Below are 15,084 nucleotides of genomic sequence, written 5' to 3'. Positions count from 1 at the left end.
CTTGTATCAGGTCTATCTTGAAGTTGGTCCAGTAGCATAATATCGAGGAGCAATGTGAAACTCTTCACTTAGGTTTCAGAAAATCTCTGTTGAACTTGGGCGTCCAGAAAGTTCAAGTTAGTGGGTTTCTCAGAGGTCAGGGAATTGAAGGCGAATCTTCTTGAATTCACTTCTTTGTTCAGTAGTCTCATGGAACAAAAAAGCTGTAACTTTGTATCATAATGCACATAATAGTGCTCTGATACGCTTATATTACATTTGTTGTGATTACAATTATAAATAAAATTACATCAACTCTCTTCTTTCACACTAAGTCTGCTTATCGGCAGATTAATTTTGACCCTGAAGTGGAACTGACAAAATCATATTACAAATCCATCTTTGATTGTTGAGTTCTTTAATATGATGGTAATGCCAGAACGGATGTAAAAACCTTCCAAAGATCTGTCTGCCTCTTGAATTCCCTGCCAACACAGTTGAAGGAGAAAATCAAGAGAGGGTAAAAAACCTATGAAGTAAAACTGCCAAGCTCAAATGTTTAACCACATTATGGGGAGATATATAACTTATGATTTGGAAGGTGGTCTACACAAGATTTGGTAGCTTTTCTGTATTTTTTTTGCGTTTTCGAATAATTGGTAGATTAATTATGATCAAGGATGCCATACCTCTGAGTTAGATATTGTGACATTTTTTCCAATTCTTGCATTTTTGTCAATGATGCATTCCCTGCACAAAATCATGGAGAAGAACCTTGAAACCTTCATGTAATGTTAAAAGGATAATTTAATGAAATGGTACACTTTATACCTGATTTTTGTATTTTCTCCTATTCCAATTGGGACCCTTCCCTCAGCCAAAAGTGATGCCACTTCAGCATCAGTTTCATAATAATCAGCACCAAGCATCACTGTATCCTGCATTTGTCACATTTTACATCATCCACCGAGTACAATAACTACTATTGGAGTGATATCCTCCAAATTTGATTTACAAGAAATGCTGACAGAAACTCTCTCTCTCTCTCTCTCTCTCTCTCTCTTTGTTTGAGCTCATTCTTTAGAGTGCTTCCACACAAGGAACATAGAAAAAACAAATATAAAAGGTCTATCATCATCATGTGCATCACTTTGATATAATACAATCTAATTAATAGAAGCAATAACTGGATGAACTAGAGATTGATTATGCAGAGAACTTCAGGAAATAAATGAAAGAAATTTTGTAACGTAGAAAATCAAGAAAGAGCTACAAAAATAATCTGCTAGCCAAAGCTATCCTGTTCTCATCAGTTTTTTTTTTTCGTGCTTTTCCTTCTTTATAATTAATTATCAATTTGTTGCATATGTTTGCTCCTTATTCTGTTAATTGTGAATGAGTATAGGATATCTGTTATTCTTGAAGTCAACATGCTGAACACTTAATGATTCAACACTCAATTTAATCAATTTTCTTGGATTTTGATCAATTCTTCAATATGCAAGGAATTTAGAAAGCAAACCTTTAAGTGCACATTAGAGTTTATCCGGGATCGTATACCAACAACACTGTGCTCTACGACACAGTTATCCAAAAAACATCCATGCGACAAGATTGAATCAATTATCTGCACAAGAATATAAAGAATAAGTAGACATGGGATATAGATGGTTAGTTAGGACTAAAGTTGATCAATGAGTAAATTATTAATATTGTTATAAGCAAAATTTGATATCTTTGGATCTTACTCAGGTCCTCCCTAACCAGGACCTTTTTAGTCACATTGTGCTTATTTAACACCTCAGTTTTTGAACTCAAATATCTTTTGTGCAATGCTTGAAAGTAATCTCCCTAATATAAGAGGATTCAAGAACAAACATGGACATATCAATCAAAACCTAACCTTGCTGTTGTCAACCCTTGATGGTGGCAAGTTTCTTCTTGATGTATACATTGGCTTTGCAGCATCATAAAAGCTAAATTTTGGTGGCTGAAAACAACAGAAGATCACATAAGAATCTGACTGTGACAGTTGCACTTTTAATAATTTAGTGCTATTGCACAGAAAGGGCAATTCAACAAGATTCATTGACATGGAATACATAAGGCACTCCATTGATCCCAAGCATAGGTACTAGAAACAGGACTTAAGTAGAAGAGCAGTTACATAGTGCCAAAAAAAAAAGAGAAGCTAGAAAAGAGGAAGATCAAGGGAATTCATATTTCCACATTAAAGCAGGGGCTGAAAAGAAGATGCAGATAAATGCTTCCGTACGTACATGTGCAGTGAGGGCAAGGTTCGCCTCAAAGAAGGATCTAATTGTTCCAATGTCCTCCCAATAATCATTGAATAGATATGCCTGCAGTGAACATCTTATACATAGATCGATCATAAAGGAGTACTGAAATATTATTACTGTGATTGATAATCAGTAGTAGCTGCATGTGTTTAGTGCATACTCTTGAGATGAAAGATGGGTAATCTCTGGTCCTTATTTATAAAGTCAACCAAAGATAGAATTGTGTGGAATTTTACTAGACAGACCTTTTTTTTGATGGAGTTTACTTTGACAGACTTAAAGATATTTGATACAGACCTTGATAACAAACTCTCTAGCTGAAGCAGGGATTATTTCAGATCCGAAGTCATTTGCTGTAGGAAAACGCCATCTGAACCAAATAATGAATGCAATAGTAAGTACCTATGTCAGAGTTACTTTCTTGATCTTATTTTTTAGGGCAAGCCTGATCTAGTCATCCCAATTATGTATGGAGTTTGATAAAGTACTAACTTGTTATGATTTAGAGACTTCTTTTTGGGGAAATGAGAGAAGAAATTTATCAAGGAGGAGGGGTAATAGAGACACCACTGAAGATAGAGCCACTTAACGATCCTATCAACATTCTGACTCATCTATAATTTACAGAATCTATAAACAGCTCAAATGGTTATTACCTCAGAAGATTCAGAAGGATCTCCTTCTTGAAGATATACACTCCCATGGAAGCAATATATGGTTTCTTTTGTGCTTCTTCTCTTGACACACCCAAAACTGTTGTGTCTACTGCCTAAATAGTAGAAGTGAAATTAGTGTAGCCACACAAAACTGCTTCACCTGTATTAGATTTGAAATGATAATACGAAACAAAAGATTACCATTGCCTTCAAATCTGCTCCTCTTGGTTTTTCACTAAATGACAGGACCCTCCCTTTATTGTCTATCTTCATTAAGCCAAAATCTGAGGCTCGGCTATCAAGGAAACGGAGATAGGATGCTAAGATAATTTGTAACCGTAATCAAACTTAAAAACATAATTTGAAATATAAATTCTATTCTATACAAGAAGAAAGGAACTGCAAATGAAATGATCAGTAAAGATAGAGAAACTTGAACATGAGAAGTGCACAAAGGAAGAAAAAAAATAGTCCATCCCAAGATTAATGGTATTGATAACTAATATCCGACTTTCTTCAAGTTTAGATCCAAAGATGCTGGATGCACTTACTGACTTGAATAAGATGACCACCAAAAAAAAAAAAATTCAGGGTCTCCATCTTGCTGTGAAAGTTTAGTAATGACTGTAGATAATATACACTAGAAAGCATCTTGAACCTTCCAGGATTCAAGGCATTAAAATGAAGAACTGTCCTTGAAGACTCAATTGTGACCTTATGAAGTTATATTCTCTTGGAGACTCAATATTGATATTAAGAAGTCAATAGAGTCCGGAGGTTGGAGGGCAGGTTAACTTCAATAAAATCTCTTGATTTGAGGGAAATTACCAATAAAATTGGGGGTTTTCACCATTGCTTTCTCCCCATAATCTCATTTGATACAACAATCATCTTCTATAACTATTTTGGGTGATGTATGGTGCCAGAATGCATAATAAAATCTCAAAAAAATGTCTTTAAACATGTATAATACATTCATAAAATTGACTGGAAAATTATGTGAACTAGCTGGAATTATAACTTGAGGATTTGATAATGTTCACAAACAGTTAACTACCTGTCATCCATAGGTAGACAAGAAATACTAATATCAGCACCACTCTGCCGATGACTCTGGAAATACAGAGGAAAATCTTAATGTCTGAAACAAGAGTCTTTTTAAAACAAATTTCAATGAAGGTCATATAGAAAGTATTTGCCATCTGACCTGCGCAAAGTCCATATAGTCCATCCTGTATAGATGGTCTCCAGAAAGAATAAGAACATCCTCTATTACCTTGCTCCTAGCATCCTACAGAATTGTCATTAAACCATAACACAGGCATCACCACATCTGAAAATAGCTAATGTTTTATAGTAGTGATGGACATTTCGCATTTTTCGGAGGGCACAGTAAGCAAAGTTTAACCAAATTCATTAGCAGTACCTCAAAAAGCCAATGAAATTGCCGAACAGCATCTGCAGTACCTTGAAACCACCTTTTACCTGTCTCTCCTGGAGTCTGTGTGGCTGCTAGAACCTGGCAGAAAACAATATCAGATTTGGGTAGTGTCCAAATTCGTCAGTTGAGAAGATTATATACAGATTGATATGGGAAGATACTAAAATTTCTGTACATCTAGCCTTTCAATTATATAATTCCTCCATTAAAAGGGAATGGCTTCCTGTATAGCTCTTAACAGATGAACCAAAACAGTAGTTGAAACTTGAAAGAGAAAGATTCAATAAACAGCCTTTTCATAACAGATAAAGTTCAAGGAGAAATGAAATAGGATCAGAACTGTTGGAAGGTAATACCTCAACAAAACCATCTCCAAAGTTGACTCCATTGCCGAAGTTGTAAGCACGTGAAAGATGTCGGTTAAGCGACGCAGAGTTGAACTGAGTTAGAATGTAAACTTTGTTTATCCCACTGTTTATGCAGCTACTCATTGGGACATCAATAAGCCTATATGCACCTCCTATGGGTACCTGAGATTGAATGTAGCAGAGACAAATGATCAAGACTTAGAAAAATAGTATTCTCTTTACACTGAATACTGAACTTTCCTATCTCAAATTTTAAACTAAAAAAAAGAACAGAATTCTTTGGACATTTTGTACTAATTTGAATAATGTAATCCCCAGACCCTCCAAAGGGAAGCAAGGATTTCAATAAGATGACCCATAACCTTAAATATCAAGCATAAAAAGTAATAGAAAAGCCGAATCTAGCCCATCTCATGGATTAACATTAACATTACACTAATGGAAAGAAAGGGGAGGACTTACAGCAGGTTTTGCTCTTTGCTTGGTGAGGGGGAAGAGACGAGTCCCAGCTCCTCCACCTAGTATAACGGCCAAAACAGTCCGTGGGTCCCGCCTTTCCATCTCCAGGCCCCTCAGCTACACAACACCATCCAATACAATAAAAGGTCAAACCCACAAGTGATCATCACCTTCTGATCCGAATCAAAGCTTGGATTCACATTGACATTCTTTCTTTCTCCTCACTAACCATATGGGTAAAAGTATGAATTACAAATCGAAGCAACCAAACCATTTAAACCATTACTATTAACATGCCAGCTTGTGAAAAAAATGCTCATCAATCCTGACCGTCCATTTGGCAGGATGGTTAAGAGAGAAAGGGAGAGAGGAGGATGAGGAGAGAGAAAGAGAAAGAGAAAGAGAAAGAGAGGGAGGGAGCTCACCATAGCCTTTGAGGGAACATCAGCTGTGAGAGACATGGACAAGAATGGCCTAAGCAACTTACTATGAGGCCCCTGACGGAGTTTACCAAGGTTAAGCTTCTTCCCCATCAACTCTCCATCGCAGAACTTCACAAGCTTTCTATTACTTCCGACCACCCCAGAGCTGGCACCACCACCACCAGCACCGCCGCTACGTAAGTGACTAGTGGCCGGAAATGAGATCCGGCAATCGGAGGAGACTGCCATTTCTTAGCTTAACAATTCAAGTAGAAAACTGGAATAAGCATGAAGACACAGGAATTCCCTTCTTTAGAGGTAATGGAAGGAGATAGAGAGTGTGAGAGAGGGAACTAAGCAGTGGGAAAGCTTATTAAGGGAGGAGAGTGGAGAGAGATGCTTACTTGGAATTCTTCTGTTTTTTTTTTTTTTTTTTTTTCCCTTAGGAAGGTTGGGTCACGTTATCCAAACACAACTCTGTCCATCAGTTTTGGGTAATTGTCTGGACCGTTAATGAAAAATTGTATAATTACGAGAAACCCCTCAGCAGGACAGCAGCCGCCTTCTAATCTAGGAATATTCATTCAAGGAAGGAATTGTTTGGTCGAACTTCTATGGCAAACCTGCAAGATATATTGGTCCAACTAAAGTCCAGTTCAATTTTACCTAAAATGCAATGGAGTATCTCTTGGGATCGTAAACCTGCAAGGTATATTACCCATTTTGGTGCAATGGTTTTTTTTTTTTTTTGGTGCAATGGTGCCCTATTGTGAAAAATAATTTCTTGATAAAATAGGGGTAAGATCACATACATTATGATCCTCCTGAGATCACTCAAAGGCGAAGGCCTCTTGCATTGAATCCTTCCTTTTTTTCTTTTTATTTTTTTGAGTCAAATGGAGCCAATGGTATTGATGGGTTTGGTGACCCACTTTCAACTCATGTGGGCTCCCAATGGTTAAGAGCATCTTTCCAAAACCAATTGTCAAGTCTCAATGAGTCCTTGGACATGGGTAGATACCCTTAGAATATTCTTTCATACGATACAACTTTTTAGGATTTCTCTCTTTCTCTTGGATTATGAACTTGGGATTTTTAGGGTATTTATTTTAGGAATTTTTTTATTGTGATCATTAAAATTAATTTATAGTTTTATTTTATATATATATATATATATATATTTTAATCTTTGTTGTATATATTAAAAGAATGTACAAGATAATGACTATTTTTTAAAATTACATAATGATAAGTCGGTTTTAAATTATTTTAAAAACTCATTTTATCCCTGACTTAAGGAATGGAAGGCAATCAGAAGAATACTACATATTCTAATATACCTACAAAAGTGTCACTTAAACAGTTAGTTTATTTAGTTAACATCACATATAGTTATGCCGAGGAATCAAGATGTTCTCCTCTTTCTTAAGAATATTTTGCCTATTGCTTGTCTTTTGTATGATTAAGAATTTAAAAGGCCCTAGGGAACTAAACAGTATGACTCACATGGATCTAGGTGTACCTAAATACGTCTCTCAAATTTTAAATTCAAATTCAAGCATGTATTCTCCCATTTTTGTATTTTTACTTGTGTTTCCAATCGTCCATTTTCTTTCGGTTATTCTTTAGAATTTTTATTTGAACAAATTATTAATTTGTTGATAAAAAGATTTGCCATGTGACATGTAGACCCCTAGGTCCTCTATTCATATATCAAGTTCGACATAAACATAAGTTGCTAAGTAACAAATAAAGCTTCCGAAAATCAAGACTATAGGAGAGTGCATAGTAATGTTTGAAGTATCACAGATATGGGTGAATTTAAATATAAATTTGACAAATGACTTATCTAGACCAACTATTTATCCAAAGGTCAAAATAGCCACATGACAAAAACATGTTTATTTTGACAATACATGAAGTGGAATTTTTCTCATAACATCTTTATTTATTTATTTTCTAACTTGATATATGAACAAGACACCTTAAGATGTAGTTTTCACAAAAGTTTGGTTCCTCCCATTCCATCACGTTGCAATTTTTTTATTTTTATTATTATTCAATTTCTTATTAACATAAGAAAAGAGGTTTAGCTGCGTATTTTGCATGTGTAATCGGTTAAGGCGATTCTGGTAGTTTCAGCTTGCCCACCAATCCTTATACAAAAGCTAGGATTAAAGCTTTAAAACACCAATTATAGGGTGATTAGACCTATTTAGACCGATTTCGATCTTAATCCTAATTCTTTGGGAAAAAGATCCTCTCTAACTCTTGGAGCATCTGACGGTTGGGAAGACTTGAGGGACACTTGCCAATTTATTGAGGTGCTTGTCTAGATCCTCCCAGTGTCAAATGCCTGATTGAGCATTTAACCGGTTTGAGAGGAACCAGATCTAATTGTGTTTTAAGTCCCTGGACCTACATAGACTTGAGCATTTCTACCAAAAAAAAAAAAAAAAATACATAGACTTGAGCATGAGTATCATTGTCAGGGTTTAAAAACTCGGAATTGGTAATCGGCAGAAATCAATCAGAATTTAACTAGAGATCGGACGGATCGTTGTTCAATACCGATTCAACTGATCCGATTCTCCGATTAATGAAACAATGATCATCACCGTCTGATCCATAACTCTTCCTTCCCAAGGGTGGAGGTGAGATCCCGTGAAGGCTGGGCTCCACTCACAAGCTTAGCATGTGCTACACGTCAACGGTTGGCAAGTAGTTGTCTATTATCTGTCATCCTGTCAATTAGCAGAGGCCCAGAACTACTCCGTATTTCTTCCATTACTCTCACTCACCAAACGCGTTTTTTCTTTTCGCATAAACTATGCAGAAGACGAAGGAGATGGTAGAAGAAGAAGAAGAAGAAGAAGAAGCTTCATTTCCACTCAAGAATCAAAACCCACAACCTGAAAGCAACAGCCAAACAGAAAAGATACAGGGCAACGGACTCAATAAAAGAGAAAAGAGAAAAAAGGAATAAATGGTTTTCGAGCTGTTAAAGTTAATTAAATACTCGTTTACTACTTCACAGGCCAGTCTCAGTCAATCCCTCCGTCATAAAAGTATTGTTCTTTTATATTAGAAATAGAAATGGGAACTTGTTTTTGATATGTATATATGTTTTCAGATTGTGGGCTTCTTTGCTTGAATCTAGCGAGTGAGTAACAACAATGTCTTCTCCACTTCGGTTTCATATCTCACACTTTGTGCTGCTGATCCTCGCCATTTTCTCGCTCTCTCATCCTGTCAGAGCTACTGGTAATCATTCTTTGCTTTCTTTCCCGTCTTTGTAACTCCATTGATTTATAGATCCTGCCCCCTGTCCCCTTTTCTTTTTAAAATCTGATTTCTTCTTATGTTGTTTGTTTCATTTGATTCTTCTTTCTGTGAAATTTAGACAAATGGGTTTTGATCCTGTATTTTTTATTGAATGTTTGTTGGAGCATTGTATCAAGAATAATCTGAAAAATGGGTATGGGTCATTAATGAGTGAGGAGAAACAAATGTGTTTTACTGATCCTTCTCTTTAACTTGTCAAGAGGAGCTTTTAGTTACTACCAGGGCATTGTTTCCCTGCTATTATAAGTTCGAGCTTAATCAATGGTATGTTCTGCTCCTCCTAGACCCCTCAATTAATTTCTCTGACAGAGGTAGCGGGGGGAAACCCCAGTTTTCATTATTTTATTCTGTTCAGTTGTATCTGTGTAAGTAGATCCCAAATGAATCCTATTTCCAGATCTACAATCTTAGATGTAGATGACCCTGGTAAGAATAAGAAAAGAAAGGGAAATGGCTGATTCATGGTCAAGGTAAGCAGATCTCCACTGAAATTTGATAAGATTAGTATCCCTTGCACTCCACCTTCTAAACATTCATGGATTGTATTCAATACTTGTCTGAACCCTTGGAATATAGTCATATAATCTTCTAGGAGGAATCTCATTGATTCGTTGTCGGAGTACCTTGTGGGACTATTTTCCAGCTGAAACTGACCATGTGGACTAGACACAATGTAGATAGAACATGGAGATCTCTTCTCCAGTTCTCCCTTTTTCTTTCCTTTCTACAGAATTAAGAATTGGAGAGAGGTAAACTATAATGGTAGACTATCCACTCTATGCCTGTAATATGGTGAATCCTTGATTCATGGATTTTGGCAATGCAAATCTGTGTTTTCGAGTAAGCACATCGTTGAGGGACAAGATGCATCTTTAGAAGTAGTCATGGAAAAGAAAGGTCCACCTCTCTTTTGGGCCTTGTTGGAGGTTATCATGGAGAAAAGACTGGCACATTCTCTATTGAGTACTTGTTGTGTCTGCAGCTATTGTGGGTTTAAAATTTGATACCCTTGGTGTCAATGGGATGAGTATTTGGAATTTATCTGGGCACATTCTGTAGCCCTCTGAGGTATTTTTCTGTTGCCTATATGTTCCTCCTTCAAATTTAAACTCATAAATCAGTAAAATATGTAGCATCCAAGAAAATAATAAAAAAATACATTTAGTAATTTCGTTGAAAAACGTTCTATATTTGGCTAAAGAGGCATAAGAAATTGACAACCATTTGTGGGTCATTGTCAAAGTTTGTGCCAGGAATTTTGTAACAATCATATTCTTGAAGGAGCTGTAGTATGTATTTGAGTCTGGTAAAGATGCTGTATAGCCTGTCTTTGCCACCATGTTAATGAGAGAGTAAGTGAGCCACTGAAATTACATCTTGGTGAATGTAATGCTTGCAAAAGATTCACGCTTGATCTGGCTTGGAAATTTGGTTGCTCAAGATACAATCAATTCTCAGTAGCTGAAAACTGGGATTAGAGATTCTAGGACTATGGAGTTTTGTGGCTGTCACCTCTCGTGTCAGAAATGAAATGAACGTTTATGGAGTATCTCCATTTGTATTCAACTCTTTCCTATTTTTATGACCTGAAGTGCTCTCTCTCTCTCTCCCTGATGTGACATAGCAACAACAGCTGCTGATAGTTTCCTTTAATAAAATTAAAATAACCACATCATCCACTAGTGTTTTTTATCCATTTGATGTGTACTTGTCTGTAGTTGTCCAAACATCTGCATCAGGATTTGTGCTCACCAGTTTGTCTTTTCTGCTAAACTGACTCCTATGACAGTGAAGTAGTGAAAATATTTGAATTCTAGTCTAATTTGTTCTCATAAGTGAAGCCATGCAGCTTCATGTTGTGTGCTTTTGTTGCTGTCTCTGCACATTGATATGCATGAAAGATTTTTGAGCTACTGTTTTTAAACAGAATGAGATCACCAAATTGTGTAGCGTTTGGGCTGAAATTGGCATTTTTGCCTAGACATATGGAAAACGGCCATGTAAAGACAGAGGGTCATATTGATAAAACCCATGGAGAGAGGGTGGCTGTTGTGTGAGGGTTTTGGATGGGATGGCTGACCAAGTCTGAAGCACTAGAAACCTTGAAGGATCCTAATGGTGCCAAAGCCAAAAGGACTTTTGTTTACATAGGAAGATAAAAAAGGGCTTGAGAACTGAAATGAAACAATATATAAGCATCATCAAAAGATGAGGAATGAAAGAGACAGGATTGAATGGTGGTGAAAAAGTCTTGAATAGATTTACTAAAATTCAAAGTAAAAGATGGAAGGGCATGACGAGAAAGAGGATGACTCAACTCGAAATCAAGCAAACATTATTCTTCCAACAACCGAACTCCCACCATGGGCTGATCAATGGCTAGGATTCTACAATTATTCTCCAATCATGAACTCCATGACATTTCTGTTCAGTTAAGCTCAAGTAGCTGTGTTACATATGTCTTTCCAAGCTCTTATATCACTGGATTTTTCATGATTTTATCTCTGATATAGTTCTGCATTGCCAGTAAATATACATGATTTAAATAATTAGACTCAAATGTTTATTTTGCAAGTACTACTGTAGAATCACAAATAAGCAAAGGACTGAAGGTTAATATATTGGCATTGACACTTGATTATTGCTTACTGACTGACTGAACTTGTCAGAGTGGGAAAGCACCATACTTCTGGCCCCATTTATTGTTGGGAATAATCACCCATCGGTTAAATCTGGGACCATTGTCTTAATTTACCAGTTTTTGCCTCTCCACTTTATAGTTTGAGCTTTTAGGTTGGAATCAAACATGGTCTCATGTTGAAGTGCCCAACCTAAAAGCTTAAGCTATTAGGTGGTGGGGCACACTTGTATATGAAGGCACCCAAGGTTCCAGACTTACTGATGTGGGATTATTCCCAACATAAATCAATACTGATATAATGAGGCTCAATCTGATCCTATTCACTTGCTGGGTGCAGAGGTTCAGAATTATACCCAGAGTAGAATTTTTTTGCCTTTCTTGTGAACATGAAATTGTTGTGCTTTACAGAGAACTGTTCTATTTTTTCTCCCCTCTATTTTCTTTTATGGGTTGATATTTTAACAAACTTTCTATACAATCCTCTGCAGATGAGAAAGCGCAACTTCTTCAAGATCTCAACAAATACCGGTCATCCTTAAGCCTATCAGCATTGAAGGAGAACAGCAATGCAGACTGCTTTGCAGATCAAATTGCTAAGCAATATAAGTCACAACCTTGTAGCAACACGACGGGTGCTGACACTGTTCCAGGCACCGAGACCCAGTTTTCCAACTATCCAGACCTTCTGGCTAACTGCAATCTTAACACAACCAACACAAGAGATGGAACGGTAATGCCTGCTTGCGTTCCTAACTTGGACCCAAGTCTTGTACTCACCAACTACACAGAGACACAGTACAATGGTTATCTCAATGACAGCAAATATACTGGAGCTGGCATTAATTCTGAAGGTAACTGGATGGTCGTCGTTCTGACCACAGACACAGCCGGAGGGAGTTTTGCCCCTGAAACCAGCTTGGCTCCAAAAATTGGTGTAACCTGCACTTCACTGACTTTGCTCTTGGGCTTCTTTCTTGTTTTGGTGAGTTGGAAGCCTATATGATGAATCCTTGGATATATATCCTATTTTTTCCTTTTGTTGGGCTGATGTCCTTTGCGAGTTTCAGTGTGCTTCATGAGTCCTTAGGAAAATGTAGGATGAGAAACTGTCAAACAGGATATAGGAGATTGTTAGAGAACTACAGAGATGATGTACCAGGAGGTCAGATTGGAAGAACATCTTTGTGAACTACCACACCTTCTGAAAATTGCTAGCACAATGTCTGTGTATTTTGTGTGATGATCACAGTCGATCCTTCTCACGGCAGTGCCCTGCCATTCATATTGTTGTGGAATATTTTGCCTTAAGGGCAGTGATTAAGACCATGTTCTTTGAAATCAACTTCTAGTCCTCCCTCCCTCTCTATTTCCAAGTCAAAGTCATTATAAGGTGTGAATCCGTTTATCGGATCGGTTTGGTTCGAGTAATGAATAGAAATTGAAACAGAATAATTATCCATCTGTTCTAATTTCCCAAACCAAAGTCAATTAGTAATTGGTTCGGGTTCATAGTTGACAGTTGACACACTTTTAAGTCATTGGTTATTTTATCCGTCTGTTTGAAAGTTTTGATATTTTCAATTTTGTCCCTCTGCGATACCAAGGAGGAATTCTTAGGGTTCTCTGATTCCATTACAGATGTTACTATATGACATCAAATTGGGTCTATAGACAATTTTTGTCATTTAAAAAAGGAAGGTAGACAGAAACTATGGGGGTTGAACACCCTAATTGCATAGCAAGTAGAGAGATTGGATCAGGTAAAATTGGAGCTAATGAACATTATATGACAAAAAGATTAATTGTCATCTTCAAGATGAGGCAGAGGGCAGACCTTGGCGCGACAGTAAGATTGTTCCATTGTAATCTAGTGGTCACGGGCTCCATGAATCGGAGGTGAAGTTGCTTGCATTATGATACTCCCCCGACTCTGTAGTGGTAGGAGCTTCTTGTAAGTCCTTTTTATAACTTCAGATGAAGCACCAATGTAGAACAATATGATAAATAGACGATGGAATCTTATGTGGACCTCGTAGCCCCAAAAGTTTGAGGGATCTTAAAATTCACTTCAATTATTGCAACTGCATCTCGCTACAACATGAATATCCATTCTGAATCTTCACAAAGATTTCGAATTTATGGTTAAGGCCAGGAAGCAGATATTATTTTTCATTCCAAATGCTTGCCTCCACTCCCTCCCTCCCTCCCTCCCTCCCTATAATCTATTCCCAGAATGCGGCCTAAATATAGCAGGCATCTCGTGGGAATAACTGCTTTTGAGAATGATATAAGAGGAAAATAAAATTACAAATATGAGGAAGAGGATTTCATAAAAGAAAACATAATCCCTACACCAACACGTTAGCCAATTAGAACACTAGTATAAACATCAACAAGGGGTTGAAACTTCCATTTTTCATTTAAGTGTGGGGTTTTTATTTCGCCCCCACTGTGTCTAAGTGTAAGGGTCACGTTGCCATTTTCACTTCTTTTTCCCATACATTAAAAAGTGATTTTCTTTGAAATAGCCCAATAAAAAAATCCCTCCCATTCTGTATTTGTGATGGATGCTTAGAATAGATCATGGGCCTAGAACACATTCTAAAGTTCAAAAAAAAAAAAAATCCACTTTCAAAATGCGTTCTAAGACTCAAAATCTATTCCAAGAACCAAACGCAGCACTCGTCTCATGGTAGAAAATGCAAATAGAACAATCATGACTGCAATCTCTGCCCATGCAGTGGAACCTCCAAACAACACAACACAACACGGCATACCACACACATGGCTAGGATCGCCGCCATTATCATACAATGGGTGTAGTAGTGGCACTCCCCTTGATATCAAACACAAACCCACCAGCTCCATAGAACAATAAATGTCGACAAAACACGGCGTTTATAACAAATAATAACCTGCTCAGTTGCATTATTCAATGCCCTAAAGGATTGACTTTCCAGGTTTATTCCCACTGTAGTATGTCTATCAAGATGAGACAACCTCTAAATACCCCCACTCCCAAGGAAAAAAAAAAAAAAAAAACAGAGAAGACAACTTTCCAAACCATCAAAATTTCCCTAAATTACCAGACGAACTCTGTACAAACAGCAATAGTTGGGAAGATAGGTACATCAAACACACCCTAGATTGGATTCAAAATATAGTTTAGCTGGCCAAATGGGTCTCCAATTACCACTCATCAAAATGACATTTCAGTGGCACCATCATTACTCATCTTCTCGATGTCTTCTTGGGACAACAAAGTTCTCTTGCCACCAATTTTGGTCTTATCATACGGTTGAGCCATCTTCCTAAGAAACTGCACCCAGAAAACAACCAACTACAATAATTAATTGCAAATAAACAATTAACCACCTGGGACTGACTGGAAGATGCTGTGAGAACTGAGAACAACTTATCCACCTGTTTTTGTTTTTGTTTTTTTGTTTTGTTTTGTTTTTTTTTTTTTTTTT

At 37.0% G+C, this 15,084-nt stretch overlaps 3 protein-coding genes across 4 annotated transcripts in view; 1 reads left to right on the top strand and 2 right to left on the bottom strand.

Moving 5' to 3' along the window:
* Positions 1–157: 157 nt before the first annotated feature.
* Positions 158–6,040, bottom strand: LOC122068643 (glucose-1-phosphate adenylyltransferase large subunit 3, chloroplastic/amyloplastic). Its single transcript, XM_042632510.1, has 15 exons — positions 5,629–6,040; positions 5,207–5,320; positions 4,733–4,906; positions 4,362–4,454; positions 4,143–4,226; positions 3,993–4,048; positions 3,137–3,230; positions 2,936–3,048; positions 2,577–2,649; positions 2,259–2,339; positions 1,883–1,969; positions 1,502–1,606; positions 811–917; positions 669–729; positions 158–464 (listed from the first exon to the last, which is right to left on the bottom strand). Exons 1-15 carry the CDS (start codon positions 5,872–5,874, stop codon positions 363–365), a joined length of 1,590 nt encoding a protein of 529 aa, XP_042488444.1. The 5' UTR covers positions 5,875–6,040; the 3' UTR covers positions 158–362.
* Positions 6,041–8,417: 2,377 nt separating this feature from the next.
* On the top strand, positions 8,418–12,953 carry LOC122068645 (uncharacterized GPI-anchored protein At5g19250-like). 2 transcript variants are annotated; one of them, XM_042632516.1, is made up of 3 exons: positions 8,418–8,693; positions 8,759–8,889; positions 12,100–12,953. In XM_042632516.1, the coding sequence occupies exons 2-3, from the start codon at positions 8,802–8,804 to the stop codon at positions 12,612–12,614; spliced, it is 603 nt and encodes a 200-aa protein (XP_042488450.1). In that variant the 5' UTR covers positions 8,418–8,693; positions 8,759–8,801; the 3' UTR covers positions 12,615–12,953. The 2 variants fall into 2 exon arrangements, with proteins under 2 accessions (XP_042488450.1, XP_042488449.1); XM_042632515.1 differs by having other exon boundaries at positions 8,419–8,662.
* A 1,501-nt stretch (positions 12,954–14,454) lies between these two features.
* LOC122068633 (general transcription and DNA repair factor IIH helicase subunit XPD) overlaps positions 14,455–15,084 on the bottom strand; it is a 9,185-nt gene continuing 8,555 nt past the window's right edge. Inside the window, exon 11 of the mRNA XM_042632500.1 lies at positions 14,455–14,930. Within this exon, the coding sequence (XP_042488434.1) occupies positions 14,811–14,930 (120 nt within the window). The 3' untranslated portion in view covers positions 14,455–14,810. The remainder of the gene's footprint in view (positions 14,931–15,084) is intronic.

Source organism: Macadamia integrifolia, unplaced genomic scaffold, assembly GCF_013358625.1.
Source record: "Macadamia integrifolia cultivar HAES 741 unplaced genomic scaffold, SCU_Mint_v3 scaffold448, whole genome shotgun sequence".
Classification (NCBI taxonomy): Eukaryota; Viridiplantae; Streptophyta; class Magnoliopsida; order Proteales; family Proteaceae; genus Macadamia; species Macadamia integrifolia.
The sequence above is the reverse complement of the archived record's forward strand: the minus strand, read 5'-3'. Positions and strand labels throughout refer to the sequence as shown.

What these genes read in the sequence shown, in the direction of transcription:
- LOC122068643 (XM_042632510.1), bottom strand. Translation starts at nt 5,874, where the DNA reads ATGGCAGTCTCCTCCGATTGCCGGATCTCATTTCCGGCCACTAGTCAC. An exon ending in AGCAAAGAGCAAAACCTGCT is followed by an intron (nt 4,907 to 5,206) that starts GTAAGTCCTCCC and finishes ATTCAATCTCAG; the next exon opens with GTACCCATAGGAGGTGCATA. An exon ending in ACTATATGGACTTTGCGCAG is followed by an intron (nt 4,049 to 4,142) that starts GTCAGATGGCAA and finishes CTGTATTTCCAG; the next exon opens with AGTCATCGGCAGAGTGGTGC.
- LOC122068645 (XM_042632516.1), top strand. Translation starts at nt 8,802, where the DNA reads ATGTCTTCTCCACTTCGGTTTCATATCTCACACTTTGTGCTGCTGATC. An exon ending in TCATCCTGTCAGAGCTACTG is followed by an intron (nt 8,890 to 12,099) that starts GTAATCATTCTT and finishes AATCCTCTGCAG; the next exon opens with ATGAGAAAGCGCAACTTCTT.